General features: G+C 45.4%; 3 protein-coding genes across 7 annotated transcripts in view; 2 read left to right on the forward strand and 1 right to left on the reverse strand.

Annotated features, from left to right (window-relative positions):
• The window catches only part of ADCY3 (adenylate cyclase 3), a 49,748-nt gene extending 42,668 nt beyond the window's left edge, over positions 1 to 7,080 (forward strand). For both annotated transcript variants that reach the window (XM_059660402.1, XM_059660403.1), the window contains exons 16-22: positions 1,520 to 1,601; positions 2,281 to 2,439; positions 2,888 to 3,034; positions 3,751 to 3,870; positions 4,735 to 4,858; positions 5,567 to 5,691; positions 6,170 to 7,080. In XM_059660402.1, the coding sequence (XP_059516385.1) occupies positions 1,520 to 1,601; positions 2,281 to 2,439; positions 2,888 to 3,034; positions 3,751 to 3,870; positions 4,735 to 4,858; positions 5,567 to 5,691; positions 6,170 to 6,352 (940 nt within the window). In that variant the 3' untranslated portion in view covers positions 6,353 to 7,080. The remainder of the gene's footprint in view (positions 1 to 1,519; positions 1,602 to 2,280; positions 2,440 to 2,887; positions 3,035 to 3,750; positions 3,871 to 4,734; positions 4,859 to 5,566; positions 5,692 to 6,169) is intronic.
• Positions 590 to 16,389, reverse strand: CENPO (centromere protein O). 4 transcript variants are annotated; one of them, XM_059660412.1, is made up of 8 exons: positions 16,264 to 16,389; positions 15,871 to 15,979; positions 14,173 to 14,324; positions 11,194 to 11,302; positions 10,262 to 10,521; positions 9,143 to 9,314; positions 8,064 to 8,230; positions 590 to 2,415 (listed from the first exon to the last, which is right to left on the reverse strand). In XM_059660412.1, exons 2-7 carry the CDS (start codon positions 15,914 to 15,916, stop codon positions 8,094 to 8,096), a joined length of 876 nt encoding a protein of 291 aa, XP_059516395.1. In that variant the 5' UTR covers positions 15,917 to 15,979; positions 16,264 to 16,389; the 3' UTR covers positions 590 to 2,415; positions 8,064 to 8,093. The 4 variants fall into 4 exon arrangements, with proteins under 4 accessions (XP_059516395.1, XP_059516394.1, XP_059516392.1 ...); XM_059660411.1 differs by having other exon boundaries at positions 15,871 to 16,045; positions 16,264 to 16,364; XM_059660409.1 differs by lacking the exon at positions 15,871 to 15,979 and having other exon boundaries at positions 16,264 to 16,387.
• Positions 16,390 to 16,404: 15 nt separating this feature from the next.
• Positions 16,405 to 18,503, forward strand: PTRHD1 (peptidyl-tRNA hydrolase domain containing 1). The gene is made up of 2 exons (XM_059660413.1): positions 16,405 to 16,656; positions 18,158 to 18,503. The coding sequence occupies exons 1-2, from the start codon at positions 16,405 to 16,407 to the stop codon at positions 18,326 to 18,328; spliced, it is 423 nt and encodes a 140-aa protein (XP_059516396.1). The 3' UTR covers positions 18,329 to 18,503.
• Positions 18,504 to 21,326: the final 2,823 nt, after the last annotated feature.

The raw sequence follows: 21,326 nt of genomic DNA on the forward strand, positions 1-21,326 counted from the left end.
AGTAGAGCAGTTGGTGTGTTCTCTAGGAGGGCTGGGGCAGAGGTGGAATGGTGTTAGTATGGGCCTGGTCATCTCAAGTCAGGGAAGCTTGGAGAACAGCCACAGTCTGGTCTAGAGGTGGGGTGAGGGGGAGAGGAGTGAAATGGATGGTGCTGCATTTAACGGGCTGGCGTACAGACAGCAGAAAAAGGAGGGGAAAAAACCCACTGCCTTCGACCTAGAAGACTTGGATTCTTAACCTGTCAGTAATTTGTGGAGCAGCAGGCAGCCCATTTTTCCTGAGTCTCAGTTTCATCTCTTTAAGAGGATAGTGGACAGGAAGCTCTCCAAGGTCTCTTCTAGCTCTCAAGTTTTAGAATGTTGTGACTCAGTGACTTGACTACAATCAGGTAAGTTTTAACAAAAGATTAGAAGATGGGGAGAACTCTGAAATAGTCCTTCACACAAGAAGAAATCTAAATGGCCACTAATAAATGAAAGGCATTTAACACATTGCGTACTGCATAGAAATCTCTAAGACATAGGGCAGGGACCGCACGTTTTTGGGCAAACTGCATGTTATTTAAATCATCATCATGCACTTTAGGTGTTGTTTTTCAATAATTATAACATTTTTATTTACAAAAACAAATAATTAAAGTTCCTAGTACTTTTTTAATGTATGGTACTGCGTAAAACATTTTCCTCTATGAAGAGGGACCAAACAAAATTTACATAAGCATCTAGATTCGCTCCTTTTTCCATGGGCGTGAAAAACAAGAACACTCGTGAGCGGTCCTTAACAGATGGCTCGCGAAACACGAGAAAACTCCTGAGTGGTACGAAATGTGTTAAGTAATCAGGAAATCCAAATTAAGACCATAACAAAAGACCAGTTTAGCAAGAATTAAGAAGTCTGATAATACCAAGTACAATGGTAACTCATAGATTCCAGCAGTTCCACTGCTACACACATTCCTCAGAGAAATCCATGTACATATATTTGCCCCAGGATGTGTACAAGAATTCATAATAGCCACACAAACATTCAAAACAAATGAAAACGATCCAAATTATATAAATAGTGAATGGTATATAAGTTGTGGTATATTCATGCAACAGAATACTATACAGTAATAAAAATGAATTACATAGCTCCATGCAAAAATATATAGTTATAAAAAAGCATGGCAAAATTGTGCCCCAATGCCATTGCTGTGATGGTAGTCTGTCCTTTTTCCAAGCTCCTACATGCTTACAGTTACTTCTGGGATCAGATGATGCAGTATTTATTAAACACCTGGGAGCAGCCCTGATGTGAATTCCAAGTGCAGCCAGGAGGCGCCAGGATGGGTTGGCTCTTAGTGATCTAAGAAAGCTTCACTGTTGCCCAGTGGGAGGCAGTAAATGTGAAGGTGCTAAAGGAGCCAGGAATTTCTGGGACCCAGGGTGACAGGAAAGAGTGCATCCCCATGGGAATAAAACACCTTTTAGGAGAGCAGCCGGGGTGCCTTCAGTTGAATTACTCTCTGCCCTGCAGGCTGCCCCTGGTGCCTTCCAAGTACACGATGACAGTGATGATCTTCGTCATGATGCTGAGTTTCTACTACTTCTCCCGCCACGTGAGTGCCTGCACACCCTTCTCTCCTATTTTGCTTACAACCCATCAGGGCCCGAGGAGTAGGCTCTGAGAACCCAACCTCATAAGGAATGCTGGTTTCCTTTGCCCAATATGGCATGTGACCCTATCAAGCCACCACCTTATTCTTTTCCTGGTCACTTCTGACCCACTCCAGGATGCTGAAGGAAGCATGGGGGAGGGGCATCAGAGCCTGGGTAAAAGCTCTATTCTCTAAGCCAGGGGCTTACGGATCTTTATTCACCCAGGCTCTGGGGGGTCATTAACACACTGACCATGGAGCCAGAAGAGAAAGGGAAAGAGCTGATGAAGTTTTTTGTTTGGTTAAAAGGGAAAAAAAGAGCGGGCAGGGAAGTAAGGGACTTACTGCTCCATGTTAGCTCAAGTACCACCCAGTGGTTGGCCAGGGGAAGTACAGCCTTCCCAAGCCACTTCATGGCAGCTGGAAATGGGACTCCTCCCTGGACCAGGAGATCCCATAAGGCAGACCTGTGGCTAGTTAGATCCCGGGCGACTCCACACATCCAGAAGGTGCCTTCGATCTCTGCTGTAACCAGAGGCCGGCTCCTCGCTGCAGCTCTGGGTGGTCTTTTTCTTTCCCTTGCCATGTAGCCATCTTCCTCCCAGTTTCCATCTTCCCATCAAATGGCATGTGTCTGCAGGTGGAAAAACTCGCACGGACACTGTTCTTGTGGAAGATTGAGGTCCATGACCAGAAGGAACGTGTCTACGAGATGCGACGCTGGAATGAGGCCCTGGTCACCAACATGTTGCCCGACCATGTGGCACGCCATTTCCTGGGGTCCAAGAAGAGAGATGAGGTGAGGGGTGACCTCGTGCTATGGCCTGGAGCCAGGAGGTTGTGTCTTCTGGCTTTCTGCTAGGGAGCACCTCTGAGCCCAGGCCTGCTACAGACACTGTTTCTGGGGACACACACACCGGTGTGAGGCCCTTTTCAGAAGATGAAACTTTGGCTGGAGCCTGCGTTTTTGCCAGCTGTGAGCTCAAATAGAATGCTGCTTCTGCCTCACTTCCCCACTCCCTTTCTCTCGGCTAGGGCTGTACAGGGACTAGAGAAGCTTTTTTTTTTTTTTTTTTAAATTTTAATTTAGTCAGTTGTGATGAGAGCTTTCTAACAATTCAGAGTTGGGATAATCTGGGAGATGTGTGTGTCCAACAAGCTGAGTGCACCTATCGGTGTGGAAGATGACATTTCTGTAGCACAGTACTTAACCAGTCTTTGAGCACTTTGGCCCTGCCTCTTTTTAGGAGCTGTATAGCCAGTCTTATGATGAGATTGGAGTCATGTTTGCCTCCCTGCCCAACTTTGCTGACTTCTACACAGAGGAGAGCATCAATAATGGTGGCATTGAGTGTCTGCGCTTCCTCAATGAGATCATCTCAGATTTTGACTCTGTGAGTGTCCATCTTGCTCCCCTCCTCCTGCCACAAGGCCAGCTTGTTTCAATTGATCTCTCAGGACAGGCTGCAGAAGTCCAAGAGAATCTGGAGTTACTCTAGCTCAGGGGTGGGGAACGTCTGGCCTGCAAAATTACTTGGTCTGCCTCTGCCAAGGCATTAGGGGTGAAGTAATTAAACATTTGACCAAATATAGCAGGCTAATTTTTAAGTTGATAAGGTTCCCCACCTCTGCTCTAGCTCGCTACATTTTCCTATATAATTCCCTCCCTGTAATGTATGGGCTTCTATAGCTGCTTGGAGTGTTGGGTCTGAGGGGGTGAGATGGGAGCCTGGGGAATCACCTGCAACTTCACAGGATAAAGATTGGCCAAAAAAAGATCCTAAGATTCCTGATTCCTCCTATCTTCAAATTCAGATTCATTAAACATTTATTAGGTAACATACATCAAGAGAAATGTTTTTACATATATGTTCAGCTCCCTAGGAGATTGGCAGTTTTATCCCAATGTTAAGGTTGTAGAAACTGAGGCTTAGGAAATCAAGAAGTTTGCCTAGGATCACATGGCAGATAAGAGGCAGAACAAAGCTTTTATAGAAAAGCATCTCGGATGCTTTGTGGGGGAATTGCAAACAGGCAAACCTGTCATTTAGTTGGCTCATCAATCCCAATTGACTGCTGACAGTTTTCTCTTCCTTAATACTGGTCTTAGCTTCTAGACAATCCCAAATTCCGGGTCATCACCAAGATCAAAACCATTGGCAGTACCTATATGGCAGCTTCCGGAGTCACCCCAGATGTCAACACCAACGGCTTTTCCAGCTCCAGCAAGGTACCTAACCACCTCAATGGCTAGAGAGGAGATAGGGCTCTGCCTCCTGAGGCAAGAGGCAGCCCACACTTAGCACATGGAAAACCAGGAGTTACAAGAGCAACTAACATTAAGCACTGTTGTACAAAGGCACTTTGCACCAGTACAGACACACACCACTAGGACCGAGTCAATTTAAAACTGGGTTTACTGAGAAAGTGTAATGAGCAGAAATAACAGCACACCCACAGCAGTCCACTACTGTTCCCCGGCTTAAGTCAGGCATAAGATGCTTTGTGGAACTGTGGCTGTGCTCCCTTCTATACTTTCATAAGCGCTGGGCAACAGAACCATCTACACAATTATGGAACCATGAAAACATCCACATCGGGGAATGATTCTGTTAAGTTAAAGCAGACCTGTGAAGCCAGGTCGATTTAGGTACCAGAGGTGAGAAAAGCTGTTGGGGCCCTCATCTCAAGAGCTGTTCTTAAAACATCACAACCGCCATCTCCCTATTATGGATGAGGTTAAAGAAACACGCCTAACCCTCAAGTGCTTATAATCTAGTTTAGGAATTAAAACAAGGACAACTATCCCAAGTTTAAGACCAGGTTCGGACTAGGTGAAGAGACGTGACTCCTAAGCAGGTACACAGCAGATGGGTTAGGTACAATTTGTCCTCCCCACCACCATTGCCCAGTCTGTCACAGTGACAGAGGGTGCTAAAGAGGATCCTGACTCCTTTGTGAGAAAAACTGAATAGGCCTTTATCAGCCAGGGGAAGGGACTGACCTCCAGAATGTTAAGAAGGGGTGGCACAGTCTGCTGCGGGTGTGGGCCCAGAGTGGCTCCTGACGCTTTCACTGCTGCTCCCTGGCACAGGAGGAAAAGTCAGACAAGGAGCGCTGGCAGCACCTGGCTGATCTGGCTGACTTTGCACTAGCCATGAAGGATACGCTTACAAACATCAACAACCAGTCCTTCAACAACTTCATGCTGCGCATAGGTAAGGCTCTAGCTCCCTTCTGACACGGGAGTCAGCACTCACCAAGAGGGAGGAGAGGCTTAGATCTGACGCATTTAGACGGGGTAGGGTCCCATACTCAGAGCTGGAAGGACCTTTAGTCCAGGCTCTTCTAGATGGCCAGCCCTCCCTGTCCCACAGTGTTTACAATGATGGTTTCTTCTCAATCTGGCTATGCCTATTGAGGAGGTTATTCACTTCAGTCCAGTCTGTTAAGAATTAGTCATCTGTTACCCACTATGGCAGCGGTTCTCAACGCCTTTGGCGGTTGAACGACCCTTTCACAGGGGTTGCCTAAGACCAGATATTTACATTACGATTCATAACAGTAGCAACATTACTGTTATGAAGTAGCAACGACAATAATTTTATGGTTGGGTCACAACATGAGGAACTGTATTTAAAGGGCCAGAAGGTTGAGAACCCCTGCCTTATGGGAATGGAGACAATTGGGGGCTCACTCCTGATGAAATCACAGGAGACTTAAAGTGCCAGGTCCGTGTTAGAGGGAAACTGGCAACTTCCGTACTGTTAATCAGCATATTGGGGCGGCTAACAGTCTGCCAAGTACCTGGTGAAGGCAGGTAAATATGAATAGCTTTGTGGTAGAGGTCAGGTGGTGAATTCTGTGAGAGAACCTAGTAGCTTCTGAGAAGTGTAACTATGCCGAACTTTATGCCTCTACCGTAGGCATGAACAAAGGAGGGGTCCTGGCTGGGGTTATTGGAGCCCGGAAACCACACTACGACATCTGGGGCAATACAGTCAACGTCGCCAGCAGGATGGAGTCCACAGGGGTCATGGGTAACATTCAGGTCTGTCCATGTGCTCAGATGCAGGGAATAGTGTGTTCTGCCGTGCACTGTCTCCTCATTGGCCTAAACATGACATCGGCAGTGCTGGGAGAGCAAAGGCAAGAGTGGGGAAAGATGCCTCCAGGGCAGCAGAAGGGAGGAGAGACATTGACCCCGCTTGCAAAACTTAGGAATAAGTTCTGGGTAATAACATCCTGGGCTGTGGCACCTGGGCCTGGCAAGAAAGTTCCACAAAAGGGGCAAAGGGAACAAGGGCAGAGGGTAGAAGTTCCCCAACAGTGGTGCCATCACATAGGCATCTGAGGAGAGAGCGCTAGACTCTCTTTGGGCGAAGGGAGGACCCTTGGCAAAGCGCACCTGTGTTCTGGGGCATGGAGTACAAGGAGTGCCTGGGACCTGTGGGTCACATGGAGATGTCATCGGGGCAGCCTCGGTGTAGGCTCACTGTCTAACCCCAAGCTCTGTGCTTCCTCTACAGGTGGTAGAAGAAACACAAGCCATCCTTCGAGAGTACGGCTTTCGCTTTGTGAGGCGGGGGCCCATCTTTGTGAAAGGGAAGGGGGAGCTGCTGACCTTTTTCTTGAAGGGGCGTGATAAGCCAGCCGCCTTCCCGAACGGCTCCTCTGTGACCCTGCCCCACCAGGTAGTAGACAACTCCTGAATGGCTGCTAGCCCCAGGGAGGATGTATTTTTTGGAATCAAAGACCTTGGGAAAGGACAAATGACTAAGTCCCAACAGTCCCAAATTGCTGAAGTGCACACTCACATAGACTTTAGATTTAAAAATCCCCTCAAGCCTTCATTTCGTGAGCTCTGAGGGTGGCCATACTATTTATTCCTCAGTGTGCCTGTAGCTCCCCCAGAGTCAGGGTCTTAGGCATAGCACTGGACCAGCCCTTCTTCCCCCACAGAGGCCATGGCCACTGTGAGCAGGATGTATCAGAGGCGGGAGCTCAGCTGGAGGGGAAGCTGGGGCAGGGCCACTATGCTGGTGAATGTCTGCTCCCAGCTATAACTTGAAAGCTGTGCTTTTCATTCTGAAGAGAGCACCAGCTGGAGACCTGTCTCTGTATGATCTGAGTTAGGTCAAAGGGCCCTGTCCTGATAACCTTGAAAGGTTCTTCTGGAACCCCTGTCACCTTAGTCATGGGAGCAGAAAGTGCAATATTTCCTTTTACCTGGTGGGAGGGAAAGGGAATTTACTTCTGAAAGAAAAATATATCAACAGATCTACATTTATATTTTTAACTTTCTGTTAACAAACACTTTCCGATATTGCCTTGCCTTTTGAGCTCTTGCTACAGTCGCCTTTGCTACTGCTTTAAAAGAGAATTTACAGGTATTGATAAAGAATAAGACTGTTTTATTAAAAGTTTTCTTCAACTTGAATGTGATCATTGTGAAAATCCTGTTAAGACCTCTCCTCAGAGAAGTGCTTTTTGGTAACTACCTTCCTGGAAGGCACAAGAGCTTGAACTAAGACATCTCTTACTTTTTAGGTGCTTTCTTCTAAATGGTGGTCCTAACTGACTTACCACTGCGTGCTCCTCCCAGCTGGTGCTCCCACACCTGTACGGTTACTTCCTGGTCACCAGGTCTAGGAAGTGACCATTTTAGAGTGAGTGGGGCTTGGGGTAGTAATGACGCCTATTTGTGACTGGCCAAAGCGGGACAGGACCTGAAATGGCAGAACCTGGCCCTACACATACTCCCTTAAACCAAAGAAAGTGCCAGCAGATCCAAGGCCCTGGTTCTCAGACCAGGAGATGGAGGGAAGGTCTGCTTCACCTTATGAGCAGACTTCTGACCATGCTTTCTACCCGGATGTTTTAGGAAACAAAACGAGACATAGAACCCTGATTACTTTATCCATAGTACTTTCTCACACCACCTTCAAAGGCAGTGGTCTAGAATATGCTGCTCCAAACCAAAGACTAAACACATGTCCCTTCTTAAGTATAAGATTCATCTCATATGAACAGAATGTTCTAAGAACTTCCTTTTCAAATGTCTCAATTAGGAAAATGAGATGGAATTAAAGCTCTTATAAAAGTTAGAAATACTCTGGTTGAATAGTATATACTCCTCTTTCACAAAATGCCTTCGATTGCCCTACAACCCAGTTTGATTTTCAACTAAAACGTATGGACAAATCACTATCTCTAAGAACAGATGGGATTGTCTTGAGCCTTTAACAACTGACCAGGCAATTGTGGAGAATTGTCCAAAATTGCCAATGTCTAGACTCAAACTTGCACCTTCAGCATCCTGAAGAGGTGGGTATCTGTCTCCATTGTAAGGAGTCTGAGCCTTTCAACAGTTTTCAGTCCCATGACCTTGCCTGGGACTGTGTCCAGTACTTGTTTACTCACTTTTGATGTGTTCTCAATGCAAAGAATATTCTAGTAGAGCAGGTTCATATCCAGCTTTTCTTCTCTTCTTGCAAATGAAGCAAACACTTGATGAAGGGGCTTTGTGCAGAACAGGTTTTCATGGGAAGCTCGCTGTTCTTCCCAGGAGGTGGACAATGCATCCGTTCCTAAAAGGACAGCTTCTATCAGTCTCACCAGTGCACTTGGGAGAATCAGAACCTGGGTCGTCACTGATAGTCTGGACCTAGGTAACTTATTTTTTGGTCTGGAGCCGAGAGCCTGGCTCTAATTACACCAATGCCAATTTTGAGATGGGGAACTTAGAAGGGAAACGAAAACCTATGGTGCCCTGACTGGTGTGGCTCAGTTGGTTGAAGCATCGTCCCGTACACTGAAAGGCTGCAGGTTCAATCCCTGGTGGGGTCACATGTGGAAGGTATATTGTTCTCTTTCCCATCAATGTTCCCCTCTCTCTAAAATTAATAAGCATGTCCTTGGGTGAAGATTAAAAAAATACCTATGGTATAAAACCTGTGGCAGCTTCGAAATTCTTGCCTCCTAAAACATTTTCTTATTTTTCATTACTGCCCATGTACATTACTATGGTACACTTAACTGAAACAAAGTCAGACATACACATGTACAAAAATCTCAGTCAGTTCTGAAAAAAATCCCATTTACTGAATAGTCTCTAGAAAGCTCAAAGTATAATGACTTTTCATGTCCATTTGGCTCTCTGCACCACTCTGGCCCTATGACTCAGCCTCATTAGCTGTCTCTTCAAGAGCAATCTTCAATGAAAACAAATTATAAGCTGAAAGAACACTAGCTGATTTGGAAGGAGCAAAGTAGGAGGGAAAATGATGATGATTATGTTTATTACTTACAAAGAGAAGAGGAAAAATTGGTAGAAACAAATAAAATAGTCTTCACATTTTTCTGCTTTATGGTATATAAACAGAAGAAAGTGTCTCAAGAGGTCCAACTCATGTATTCTGCCTATTTTACCCTGCTTCACTCAACTTGAGTAACCCAGAGCTTGTTATATAATTTCTCCACTGAGGCACCCTTCCTCTTACCTTGAGAAGTAACAGTGACGTCAGTTGGAAGGGTTCTTGTGAGGTCCTTATATAGCAGTCTCGCACAGAATGGGAAGGACTGGCCACTCGGCTCCGCTTTGTAAGTAAATGATAGCAGGTTGCACAGTGAGTTTCTCTGCAAGGGCCCAGCCAGAAAGGCTGCAAAGTCACTCTAATGGCGGCGGGGATCAAAACAGACACAAAGTATAGACAATTACAGCTCTAAAAGCAGTGAGTGGCTGTGACACTTCAAACACTGACTACCAAAAATAGGGCCCCGTTAATTAGATTTCAGATAAATAAAGGCCAGGGAAAGGCCTGTAAAAAGGACCAATGGTAGAGATTATAGGATAACCGAGAGTCGGTGGAAGCCTAGGAAGACCTGCAGGAGCACTTAGGCCAGGGGGTGGGGTGGGGGAGGGGTGGGGTGGGGTGGGGGGGGGGGTACTATTTCTGCCAAGAATTTCGTTGACATCATATACAGGGCTAAGATGCTTTCTGTCTGCATATACATATCAGTTTATCAAATGACAACCAGGAGCTTCAGTGTCATTCCAAATGCATGGTGAGGGAAATACTAAGTTTATAAGAGTCACTTATTCCCTATTGCATTCATTCTTGCCTGTTCTTTTGTTTTGTTTTTTACCCCAACCCCAGGCTCAATTGCAATCCTAAGAAAGTAGGGAGTTCAGGCAAAGATAGACAGTATTCCTCTGATATTTCAGAAAACATTATTCTGCTTTGCATTTATACTCAATTCAGCAAGGCACTTGGCACATAGTAAGTACTCTATCAATCCCTGTTGAATTAACAGTACAGCAACTGTACTCTATTTTGTGAGGGGAAGAAAGGGTCAAATATAGAAGTTTGAAGATCACTACTGAGGCGTGAATAACTCCTTAACCAGTACTCATGCTTCAACATCATCCAGAGTTTCAACAGGTAAGAGAGTAGGAAATAGCTTGTATATAAATAATAAACCAAGTATTGGAAGGATAATAGTCAAACTTCTAATTCTAACTCAGTTATGAAACATTAAAAAAACAACTTGACTCTTTTTTGTCCCTTTTAAGTCTAACTTGGGCTCATCAAATGCCATATAAGATTCCAGACAGATACCTGAAGTTGATCTGCTTGATACTTCCTTCCAGAGTAAGCATTTAGGTATTCGCAGAGACTGAACAGGAAGTGCTGAATATTGCTCTGTAGGTATTTTGCAGCTATCTCCTCTAGGGGAATGAAGACTGGAATCGAATGGTGATGTATCCGAAGTGGTTTCTGTATGACAAGATCCACAAAATAGGAATCCAGCAGGTTCCCCTCAAAAGCAGTGCTGATGGAAACACAGACTCCTCGGCTGGTCAGTTTCCCACTGAGCCCTGAGACAAACAAGACAACACAACTGAACAGATGTCAGGCAAAGTTAGTACCTTACTCATCTGTTCATACCAGTTGCTCCAGCACCACCTAGCACCACACGTATAGTGTGTACTCAAGTGTTTGTTGAATGAATGACTATCATAGACTCTTTCCCCTCATTAAGTCTCACTTTGAGTTAAAACCATGGGATGGTGGGAAAAAGAAAAATCCTAAATAGCAATTATTGAGGAAGAGATTTTGAAAATTTCAATTTACCTATTCTCTTTTATTCTGAGTGTTAAATAATTTATGGTAGTACCCAGTTCTCCCCACACTCCTCTTGTGACATAGATAATGAGACTAAACCCCCATATTAATGGTGAAACAGAGACTTGAGGGGCTCAAACTATTTGACCAGTGGCATAAAGCAAGCCAGAAGTAAAGAAAGTTCTAGAACAGGATCTGGCACACACTGAACAGCTAAAATGAACAGTTGAAACCAGCTACTAATCAATCTGCTGCACAAAGGCCAATATTGTAGGTAAAGATGCCTACAAATACTATGCCAGTTTTTTGTGTATATTGAGGGGGCAAAACCAATGCTCAAGGAGTAAGTCCATGACTAATAATACAACTAGCAAACTCAGTAGAGACAAGAGACCCAGACTGAAACAGGTTAGAAAAAGGTATACCTGTAAAACGATATGCTTGCAGAATGGATTTCACATTTTCTCGTTTTCTTTCCAAAACTTCTTGCTCACTGACCTCAAATGTTTCGTCAGGTTCTACACTGGCTTCTACCTGAAAGATACACAGCAAATCAGATGGTACAAAGGGGCATAACACAGTCTCTGCTTGCCTTGAACTGGAATAAAGCTGAATAGGATGTATATTACACAATGAATGAAGAAATGCTACAGTGGTCTACCAGTGCTATGAATTCATAGTAGAGGAAGAATCTCATGGGTCACAGTGCTAGGATCGTGCTGGCCTAAAGAGGATTGTGAGAGGCTAAAGAAAAGGGTGTGAAGAAAAGTCTAGCGTGAACACAGGGTAAGTTGCAAAGAGGCAAAGCTGGACAGTTGGTTTGGATCAGCAAGCTTTCAAGTGCCAGGATAAGAAATACTGACTCTAGGATGTACACTTAGAGCAATGGCCCAATAATTAGTCTCAGACTGGCGCTCCCTCTGAGAACTACATAGCAGGTTTCCCTCAAAAGCAGTTCTAAAACTAAGCAAGCAAACATATAAGCAAATAAAATGGTCTGAAGGCATTACAGAACCACCAAAATAGCCAGACTGAAGGTTAAAGATACATGCTCTGAGCTTAGCTGGGCTTTCCCTGCAGCTCCCCCCTCGGAGCATTTGATTTGTATCACAAGGCATATGAGTCAAATAGAAAGCTATAGGCCAGACTGGGTAGCAGTCTCACTAAGACAAAAAACGAGGCCAAGGTTACCAAAGCAGCCTTTCTATGGGCCAAGATCCCATCAAGAAGGGAACCCAACATTCTGCAGGCAAGGTACCCTCCAGGCAAAGAGCGGTAAGCATAAAATTAGATTCCTAAATCAAACTTCATTAAAACAAAGGCTTTCATCACGAGACCCCATCAGAGAATGAAAAGGCAAGCTATAATGTAAGAGAAGATTTGTAAAACATATACCAAAGAATTCATATCCAAAATATGTAAAAAATTCTACAATTTAAAGAGGTAGACAACCCAATAAAATTTTTGCAAAAGCCTTGAAAAGAATACTTTACAAAAGAAGACTCTGAAGTGGCTAATACAGGTACTTAACATCATTACTTATTAGGCAAATGCAAATTAATCCACAATGAGATATTATATTCCCACCAGAATGTCAAATTTTTTTTTAAATATATTTTATTGATTTTTTACAGAGAAGGGAGAGGGATAGAGAGTTAGAAACATCGATGAGAGAGATCGATCAGCTGCCTCCTGCACGCCCCCCACTGGGGATGTGCCCGCAACCAGGGTACATGCCCCTGACCGGAATCGAACCCGGGACCCTTGAGTTCGCAGGCCGATGCTCTATCCACTGAGCCAAACCGGTTCGGCTGGAATATCAAATTTTTAAAACCAACAATATCAACTATAGATAAAGATGCAAAACAATGGAAAGCTTATACAATATTGCTGGGAATGTAAAACTGGTGCAATCACTTTCAAAGCTGTTTGGCAGTATTTACTAAAGCTAATATGCATACCCGTGACCCAGAAATTCTACCAAATCCATACCTAATAGAAAAGTGTATATTTTTAGACCAAAACACAGGAACAAGGATATTCATAGCAGCATTCTTCTTTTTAAGTGTCACCTGAGAATATGTGTGTGTGTGTTAATTGATTTTAGAGAGAAGAATGGAGAGGGAGAGAAACATTAATGCAAGAAACATCCATGGATTGCTTCCAGTACACGCCCCAACTGGGATCAAACCCAGAACCTGATCAAGAACCAAACCTGTAATCCTTTGGTGCACCGGATGCTCCAACCAATCGAGCCACACGGTCAGGGCAGCAGCATTATTCTTAATAGACCCAAAGTGAAACAGCCCCAATAACCCAAATGTCACCAACAGTACAACAGCTAAATTAATTGTGGAATATTCATAACATTACTATACAGCAATAAAAAATGACCATTACATGCAACAACATGAATCTCACAGACATAATATTCAGCTAAAGAAGACATGAATTTTATAATTTTAACAATTACATGAAGTTCACAAACAGGTAAAACCAACGTGTGATGTCAGAAATCAGAACAGTGGTTACCTTGAGGAAAATGACTAGAAGGATACAAGAGGGAGACTGAGGGCACTGATAATATTCTCTGCTTTGATCTGTGTGGTACAGGGTGTGTTCACTTTGTAAAAGGTTCTGCAGATTTGTGCTCTTTATATATATTTACAGATATATTTTACTGTAATAAAAAAGTGAAGGGAGGGAGGGAGAGAAAGAAGCGAGTAAAGAGGGCAATGGAAGAGAGGTGGGAAGGTGAGTAAAAGAAGGCTGACCATAACCATGGGCAATGAATGGTTAGTGAAGGTTTTTGAGCAAGGAAACGACAGTGTTTTATGAAAGCATTTTCTTGGCTGTGTAGGATTTACTGGAGGAGTAAAATACTAAAGAGAACCAGCTAGCAGACTATTGTGACAATCCCGGCATCCAAATCACCTGATACATATTTACAGCGGATGGGGATAATACTGAGTGATTGCAATAGAGTGGGGAAGGAAGAGGAGGAAGCACAAAGACTACCTAAAAGAAAACTTGCGAGTTCTTGCTGGCTGGACCTGGGCTAGATAGAAAACTGAAAAGAGGAAAGAGTGTTTCCTGTGAGGCTTTAAGTCTGGGCAACAGAAAAATGGCTCTAATGACACGGTACCAAAGACTCAAGTCAGGCTGAGACTGGGCCACAGGTTCATGTCGGAGGGCAGGTTTTAGAACCTGCAGGGCCATCAGTAATGCCTGAGAATTGTTAGTTGATGTTGATATCAGCCGAGACCTACAGGTTTGATGAGGGATCAAGGACTGAAATCAATCCAGTAAGATCACAGGTAAATCACATTATACAGATTTTCGAATTCCCAGGTCATGCTCTTGACACACCAGGGAAGCCTGCCAACAGTCACCCTCCTACTCACCCCGGCCTGACGTCGGTTCACTTCCGCCCTCAGTTTATCTCGCAGGCTCCTCAGGTTACGAATCTTGTTTCCAAGAGCGCTCTCCGCTCCCTGTGGCTCTTCGAATTTTTTACGGGATTTAGCCTCTAGTCTTTCCAAGTGAGCGAGCACACCTGAAGAAAGCAGAGAGAATTTCTCAAGAAGCCAAGGATTTCCAATTCTGGCAGCAGAAAGCATTGCAGGGAAGAATAAAGGGTGACACCCCCCCACTTTTTTTTCAGAACTTTGTGGCTAGTTAATTGTTAGACATTGGCCCCAATTGATAAAACCAGAAGAACTGACAACAGAAACCAAAGATCAGCAGCCTCTTAGTCTGAACACTGATGTACAAGCAAGCAGTCCCTAACCAGGACAACGTCCAAAAAAGAACATTCTCTGAATATAGCTCATCTCAGCTAACCGTGGTGATGATAACCCAGCGGAAAACAGTCACCCAATTCACTGGCTCTCTCAGAAACTGTTTTTCAAAATGTAGAATTGTTTCTTAAGTTGGTTTTTATGCATGTTTCCCCAAAGTGCTAAAGCATAATTCTTTGAAGCTCTGAAAAATATTAGCACAGGACCGTAACAGCACAAACTAAGAGAACGGCCCACAAATATTAGAGAGGAAACCACGCTCCCTGCTGGACAGAAACTCAGAGGCAAATGTCAGTTCCCTGGAGACGGACTAAGGACCAATACCAGCGCACCTGGTTGTACGGGGCGGCCTTTACTGCCCTTCCCGGTACAGTGTTGGTTGTGTGTGTGTGTGTGTGTGTGGTTTTTTGTTTTTTCTTTTTACAAACTGAAAGCAACATCCCACACCAGTGAACAGATTCTGACTTGCTTCATGGCAGCGCTCTAGAACTGAACCCGGAATATCTGAGGGATGCCTGCACCGTAAAGGTCGTATTTTCATAATCAACTCCAATAAAGCATCTGCTGAACTCTTCCTACGTATTAACACACATGTGCTAGGTTATTTCCTTGCAAAACATGTAAAGAATCAAAGCATTTATTGAATATGTCATATACATATACATATATGTGTGTGTGTGTGTGTGCGCGCGTGAAATGCTTTCCGTAAGAAACAGAAAAGAATTATCTAATACCCACAACACTACCACAATGCTGCTCTTCACCTCCATTTTCCAGGAGAAAAACGGAAGCAGAGAAAGGGAAAACAACCCGCCCAAGGCCACAGCGTTTGCAGCGGCAGAGCCGGGACGCCAACCCAGCTCTCAGCGACGCCAAAGCCCCCGCCCGGCACTGCCTCTCCCACGGGGTCATGCATGAAGGGCCCCCCAAATCCTGGGAAGAGAGAGGGAGACCTCGCTGGCTAGAACTGTAGCCCTGGAAAGAGACACTGCACATGAGGAATGCAAACCACCGGTGTAAAAGGGGCCGGAGCCTAGAAACGTGAAGTTAATGGTGCCCCGACGATCTTGCCGCTTGTCCCGCAGACCGGCAATAAGGCGAGTCCCAGCTTTTTGCAGGTGGGGGTTTTGCCTTCAAATTGTAAAAACCACGAAACCTGTGCGGCGCAAGGGGGGTGTGCGTGCCCAGTGCCGTCCACTGTTCCGCTCCCCAACGGGGCGGGCACCGCAGAGAGGAGAGGAGGGCGGGGGTGGCCATCTCCGGGCAGCAGCCGCGAAGGGATAGAGACCGCCGCTTGAATACCTGCCCCGGACCCGCCCTCCGGACTGGAAGTGTTCGCCGGCTCCATCCGCTCAGGTTTCCGAATGCACCAGCCTTCCCGGGGCGCGGTCCAGGCGCCGGCAGCAAGAACCTGGATTTCCGCGCCGACACAGGAAAAAATGGCAAGGAAGTCACATCTAGCCACCTCCGGAAAAACCTGGACGGTAGACCAACACCCCAAGGGTCACTGCCAGGACTCCCCTTCCCGCCCCGCCCTTCCCCCGGGCGCCAGCAGCCCGCGTCCACTCCAGCTCGCCGGCCCTGAGCGCACCCTGGGGCACAGGCCCTCCGGCTCGGCTTCCACACGCCAGGAGCTGCGAGGGGCCAGGTAGCCTTCCACCCAGCCACCTTATTTCCCCTCACCTCCTCCCTTACCTCCGCTCCTCGGGCTCACGCAGCCCAGGGACGAGTTCCCGCCATCCTCGCCTTCAAAACCCAGCCACTCGGACCCAGCATGCTTTGCGCAGCCTCCGTACAAAAACATGGCCGCGCTCAGGGCCCCTCCCTGATCCCAGCATGCACCGCGGACTAGGTCAGGCCTTCCTGCTGGGTAGGAATATGGCGGCACCCAGCGCGGAGCCGCAGGTCTTGGTACAGTATTTGGTGTTACGAAAGGATCTATCGCAGGCTCCATTCTCCTGGCCCGCGGGCGCACTGGTAGCGCAGGCTTGCCACGCAGCCACCGCGGCCTTGCACGTTCACCGAGACCACCCGCACACGGTGGCCTACCTCCGGGAGCTGGGGCGCATGCGCAAGGTGGTCCTTGAGGTGAGGCACCGGGCCGGAGGGTGCGGGGGGCGGGGCGCTGAGGGAGTCGAGACCGGAAGTGGGTGTGGCCTTGAGTCCGTGTTGGGGGACGGCGTTAGTGGGAGGAGTCTTTAGCATCTAAGATTTGGGGATGGTTCTGGGGTCACGTGAGCTATTTACTCAGAGCAGCGGTTCTCAACCTGTGGGTCGCGACCCCTTTGGGGGTCAAACGACCCTTTCACAGGGGTCGCCTAAGACCATTGGAAAACATACATAATTACATATTGTTTTTGTGATGAATCACTGTGCTTTAATTATGTTCAATTTGTAACAATGAAAATACATCCTGCATATCAGATATTTACATGATGATTCATAACAGTAGCAAAATGACAGTTATGAAGTAGCAACGAAAATAATTTTATGGTTGGGGGTCACCACCACATGAGGAGCTGTATTAAAGGGTCGCGGCCTTAGGAAGGTTGAGGACCACTGACTCAGAGAGTTTTCCCTTGGCCGGGGAGGGCCTGACAGTGAAAAAGGGACATGGGGTCCGTTATTAAATGGGCTCTCACCGCTCCGGTCTCCCCTGCGGCCGTCTTAGTGATACCTGTGCGAGAGGAGGCTGCGGAGACCCGCCTTTCCACCAGTGCACTGGGCTGGCCTTTTAATGCCGCCGCCCGGATGAAATTGTTACCCTCCCTTCCCGCAAAACCGACCAGGATAAGGACTCGGGATTTCTTATTGCCAGTGAAACGGAAGCGTTGACCTGGACATGACGCCAAATTACTTGAAAACAAAGGTGAACCCTAGTGTACATTGAACCCAGCGTCACAAACACCAGGGGTGTAATATAGCGGGAAGGCCCTTTTTGCAGATGGCCAAGCAGATCTTACCCTTCCTTACCCTTCGTAATTTCTGCTGAAGGGCTGGCTGAAGGATTAGGGAGCACTATTTGGGCACCAGCCACAAGGGGACTAGAAAATGTATAGAGCAGTGGTTCTCAACCTTCTGGCCCTTTAAATACAGTTCCTCATGTTGCGACCCAACCATAAAATTATTTTTGTTGCTACTTCATCACTGTCATGTTGCTACTGTCATGAATCGTCATGTGAATATCTGATATGCAGGATGGTCTTAGGCGACCCGTGTGAAAGGGTCGTTCGACCACCAAAGGGGTCGCGACCCACAGCTTGAGAACCGCTGGCATAGAGCATCATTACTGACAATGCATGCAGCATTTGAAGAAGGAAGAGAAAAATCTCCATTTTCTCAACAGAAATACTAAGCCTCTCCCTTCCTCCCCAGCCCCCAGGCAATTTATCTAATGCCCTACAGAGAGTGAATGAAAAATGGAGCAAGGAAGCTCTTACTTCTGGAGACATGCTCCACAGCCCCTTAGGGAGATCCGTTCCTCCACTTTCAGTTCAGGGGAACCTCCTCCTCCCCATATTTCTTCCCGTTGACTTGACACTCCCTCAATGGGCTGTTCCATCGATGTTCTACGTTCTGCTTCTTGTAGGCCCCAGATGAGGCCACCCTAAAGGAGCTGGCTGGGACACTGCAGGAGAAGAACATCGACCACATGCTATGGCTGGAGCAGCCAGAGAATGTCGCCACTTGCATTGCACTCCGTCCCTACCCCAAGGAAGAAGTGAATCAGTGCTTGAAGAAGTTCCGATTGTTCAAGTGACTGATGTTATGAATTGCTTTGATACATTTGAGTGTCAGCTGGATCCAGAAACTGCATGCCATCCATTCCTAAGCCTCATGTACTCCATTCAATGGCAACTTGCTCTTCCCTGTAATTTATGACACTTTCTGGAGGGTTAAACACAGGTTCACATTAAAGTTGTCATTAGTAAGTACTTTCTCTTGTTTTTCGTAAGTTCAGATGGGGAAAGTAGGTGAACAGCAATGTTATTTATGGGTCATTGCTCAAATAGAAGATTTGGTTAGACTCATACAGGGGTCAAGAAAATGCCTTTCCATTTTTGTTAGGAATAATAGAGTTCTTCCACTATATCTGGCTTTGCATTCCAAGTTTACCCCCCCCCAAAAAAAATGTATTTTTCAATAGAGCAAAAATTGTGCTGCAAGCCCTGGAATAGGTGATAAATCTTTGACAAGAATCTCCTCTGGACTGGACAAAAATCGTGCACCTATGGATGAGGACAGTGGGTGGGGAGTGAGGGAGGAGGATGGGGTGGGAACTGGGTGGAGGGGAGTTATGGGGGGAAAAAAGAGGAACAAATGTAATAATCTGAACAATAAAGATTTAATTAAAAAAAAAAAAGAATCTCCTCTGCTTTGTAAGTTCCTTATATGTAAAAACGTTTTAAAGTTAACCATGTCCAGCCCTGGCCGGTTTGGCTCAGTGGATAGTCAGCCTGTGGATCAGAGAGTCCCAGGTTCGATTCCAGTTACAGGTATGTACCTCTGTTGCAGGGTCCTCCCTGGCCCAGGCCCAGGTTGGGGCTCATGCAGAAGGCAACCAATCAATGTGTTTCTCTCACATCGATATTGCTCTCTGTCCTTCCCTCTCTCTAAAAATCAGTGGAAAAATATTCTCAGGTGAGGATTAAAAAGAAGAAATTGTGTCCAGATGTGCTAGTCAAGCTTTATGATGCAGGTGGTCTTGTCTCAAGTTTACAGATTCAGAAAAGCTTTGACTTGCCCAAGATCAAAGTCAGTGTTTTGTCAGTCCAGTCTTCCTTAACCTCTCATAGTGGGTTACCTATTTGGTTATCATCTAGATACTAGAAGGTGGTTGTATGTAGTTCAAGCTGTGTCTTCCATTTTATGTTGGTTAATTGACATTCTGGATTATGAACCATCCTCCTGTGACTGTGAGTTGTATGTCTCAATACCCTAAGGCCCAGTTATCACTGGATGAGTTTCTGACCTTATAAAGTTGAGGATCAGTGTCTATCAGCCGTGGGCCGGATCCGGCCCATTTGAAATGAATAAAACTAAAAAAAAAAAAAAGACCATACCCTTTTATGTAATGATGTTTACTTTGAATTTATATTAGTTCACACAAACACTCCATCCATGCTTTTGTTCCGGCCCTCCGGTCCAGTTTAAGAACCCATTGTGGCCCTCGAGTCAAAAAGTTTGCCCACCCCTGGCTAGGTCATTGCTTCTCATGGGGCTGACAGAAAGTAGAGGGCTTCTCTAGAAGTGGTTGTTAAAAGCACATTTTAGTGTTGTTTAATCAATATACATCTTCTGCACAGATTCTGAGATTCCTTCCTTAGGGTGTGTACTGTGCTACCTGGTTGTGAATCTTGGCAATAGTGAACCATTGTTACTGATGCAAAGGTGTATGGAAAAATGGGTGAGAACCACTGCCCTTGGCTACCATTGCCTCACAAGTTTTAGCTGTCCTTCAATGTTAAGTTAGCACAGAAGAGGGGAATAAGATCTAAGTGTGGGGACCAGTAAAGACTTCTTGGAAAGGGCATCTAAATTGAAGAACAAGCAGGAAGGGGAAAGAAGTATTACAAACTATGGAAGAAAATGATATGGACATGGAAGTGAGAACACAGTAAATTCAAGAATAAAGATCATTTGTTTACAGTATTGAAAGTTATGATACTTAAAAGGTAGAGTTATTTCAGGTCAACTATAGGCAAGATAAAGTCACTAATAGATTCTGAAGGTTGTGTTTAGAAAGATTTCTCTGACGACTGTGGTGGGTGAATGTAAGAGGCACAAAAGTGGTTCCTATAATCATTCAAAGAAAGATAAGTCCTGAATTTGGTCTGTGATTAACAGGGTTAGAAAGAGGATAGCATGAGGCACTACAAGGGATAATTTTCCAAAATTTGGAGAGTTGAATGGGAGTGAGTTGTTGAGAGTGATGATGCAATTAATGCAGATAAGAGACACCATAGCTTATTTGTGGGGAAGTTATTTGGTTTGGGACTTAGGTTTGAGGTGCTGAGGAGTGGGGATCCATCCATGTGGTAATGTTCACCAGTTGGAAATTCAAGACCAGATTTTGAGAGAGGTCTTGGCTAGAAGAGTAGACTTAAGATGCATATGAATGTAAGTGGTACTGAGTTTAAGAGAAAAGAAAGAATGCAGGGACTCACTTCAGAACTATTTAAATAGTTCAAATAGTTCAAATTTAAAACAAGAAAAAAAAATCAGTACTTTAGCAAAACCAAAGTTAGTGTCCAATTTACTTTCAAAATGGAAACCCCACCGAACTTCTAAGGAACTTGAGTTCCAGAGAACAATTTTTAACTCATCAGTCTTTAAAAATTTTTTTTTAAAAAATAGGTTTTTAAAAAAAAATAGGTTTAAAAAAAATTGATTTATTTTAGGGAGAGGGAGAGAGGAACATTGATGTGAGAGAAACATCAATCTGTTCCTCCATACGCAACCTAACTGGGGATGGAACCCAAAACTTGGGCATGTGCCCTAACCAGGAATCGAACCAGTGACCTTTTGGTGCAAGGGACGGCACTCAGCCAACTGAGCCACACCAGCCAGGGCGACTCATCAGTCTTTCTGTGTCATTGTGTCATGGTGCTTTTATCTCAGTTGTATTGTGCAGTGGGAACAATGGCAGGTTTCATCCCAAAACCAAAGAACTGACTCTGCGGTCCAGAACTTCTAGCCACCTGGCAAAAAATCTGAGCTTATTTCCCCATCTGTAAAAGCAGGCTATGCCCTACTCT

Source organism: Myotis daubentonii, chromosome 12 (genome assembly GCF_963259705.1).
Source record: "Myotis daubentonii chromosome 12, mMyoDau2.1, whole genome shotgun sequence".
In the NCBI taxonomy this organism is placed as follows: domain Eukaryota; kingdom Metazoa; phylum Chordata; class Mammalia; order Chiroptera; family Vespertilionidae; genus Myotis; species Myotis daubentonii.

What these genes read in the sequence shown, in the direction of transcription:
- CENPO (XM_059660409.1), bottom strand. Translation starts at nt 16,372, where the DNA reads ATGTTTTTGTACGGAGGCTGCGCAAAGCATGCTGGGTCCGAGTGGCTG. An exon ending in CGTGAGCCCGAGGAGCGGAG is followed by an intron (nt 14,325 to 16,263) that starts GTAAGGGAGGAG and finishes TGCTTTCTTCAG; the next exon opens with GTGTGCTCGCTCACTTGGAA. An exon ending in GCAAGCATATCGTTTTACAG is followed by an intron (nt 10,522 to 11,193) that starts GTATACCTTTTT and finishes TGTTTGTCTCAG; the next exon opens with GGCTCAGTGGGAAACTGACC.
- PTRHD1 (XM_059660413.1), top strand. Translation starts at nt 16,405, where the DNA reads ATGCACCGCGGACTAGGTCAGGCCTTCCTGCTGGGTAGGAATATGGCG. An exon ending in TGCGCAAGGTGGTCCTTGAG is followed by an intron (nt 16,657 to 18,157) that starts GTGAGGCACCGG and finishes TGCTTCTTGTAG; the next exon opens with GCCCCAGATGAGGCCACCCT.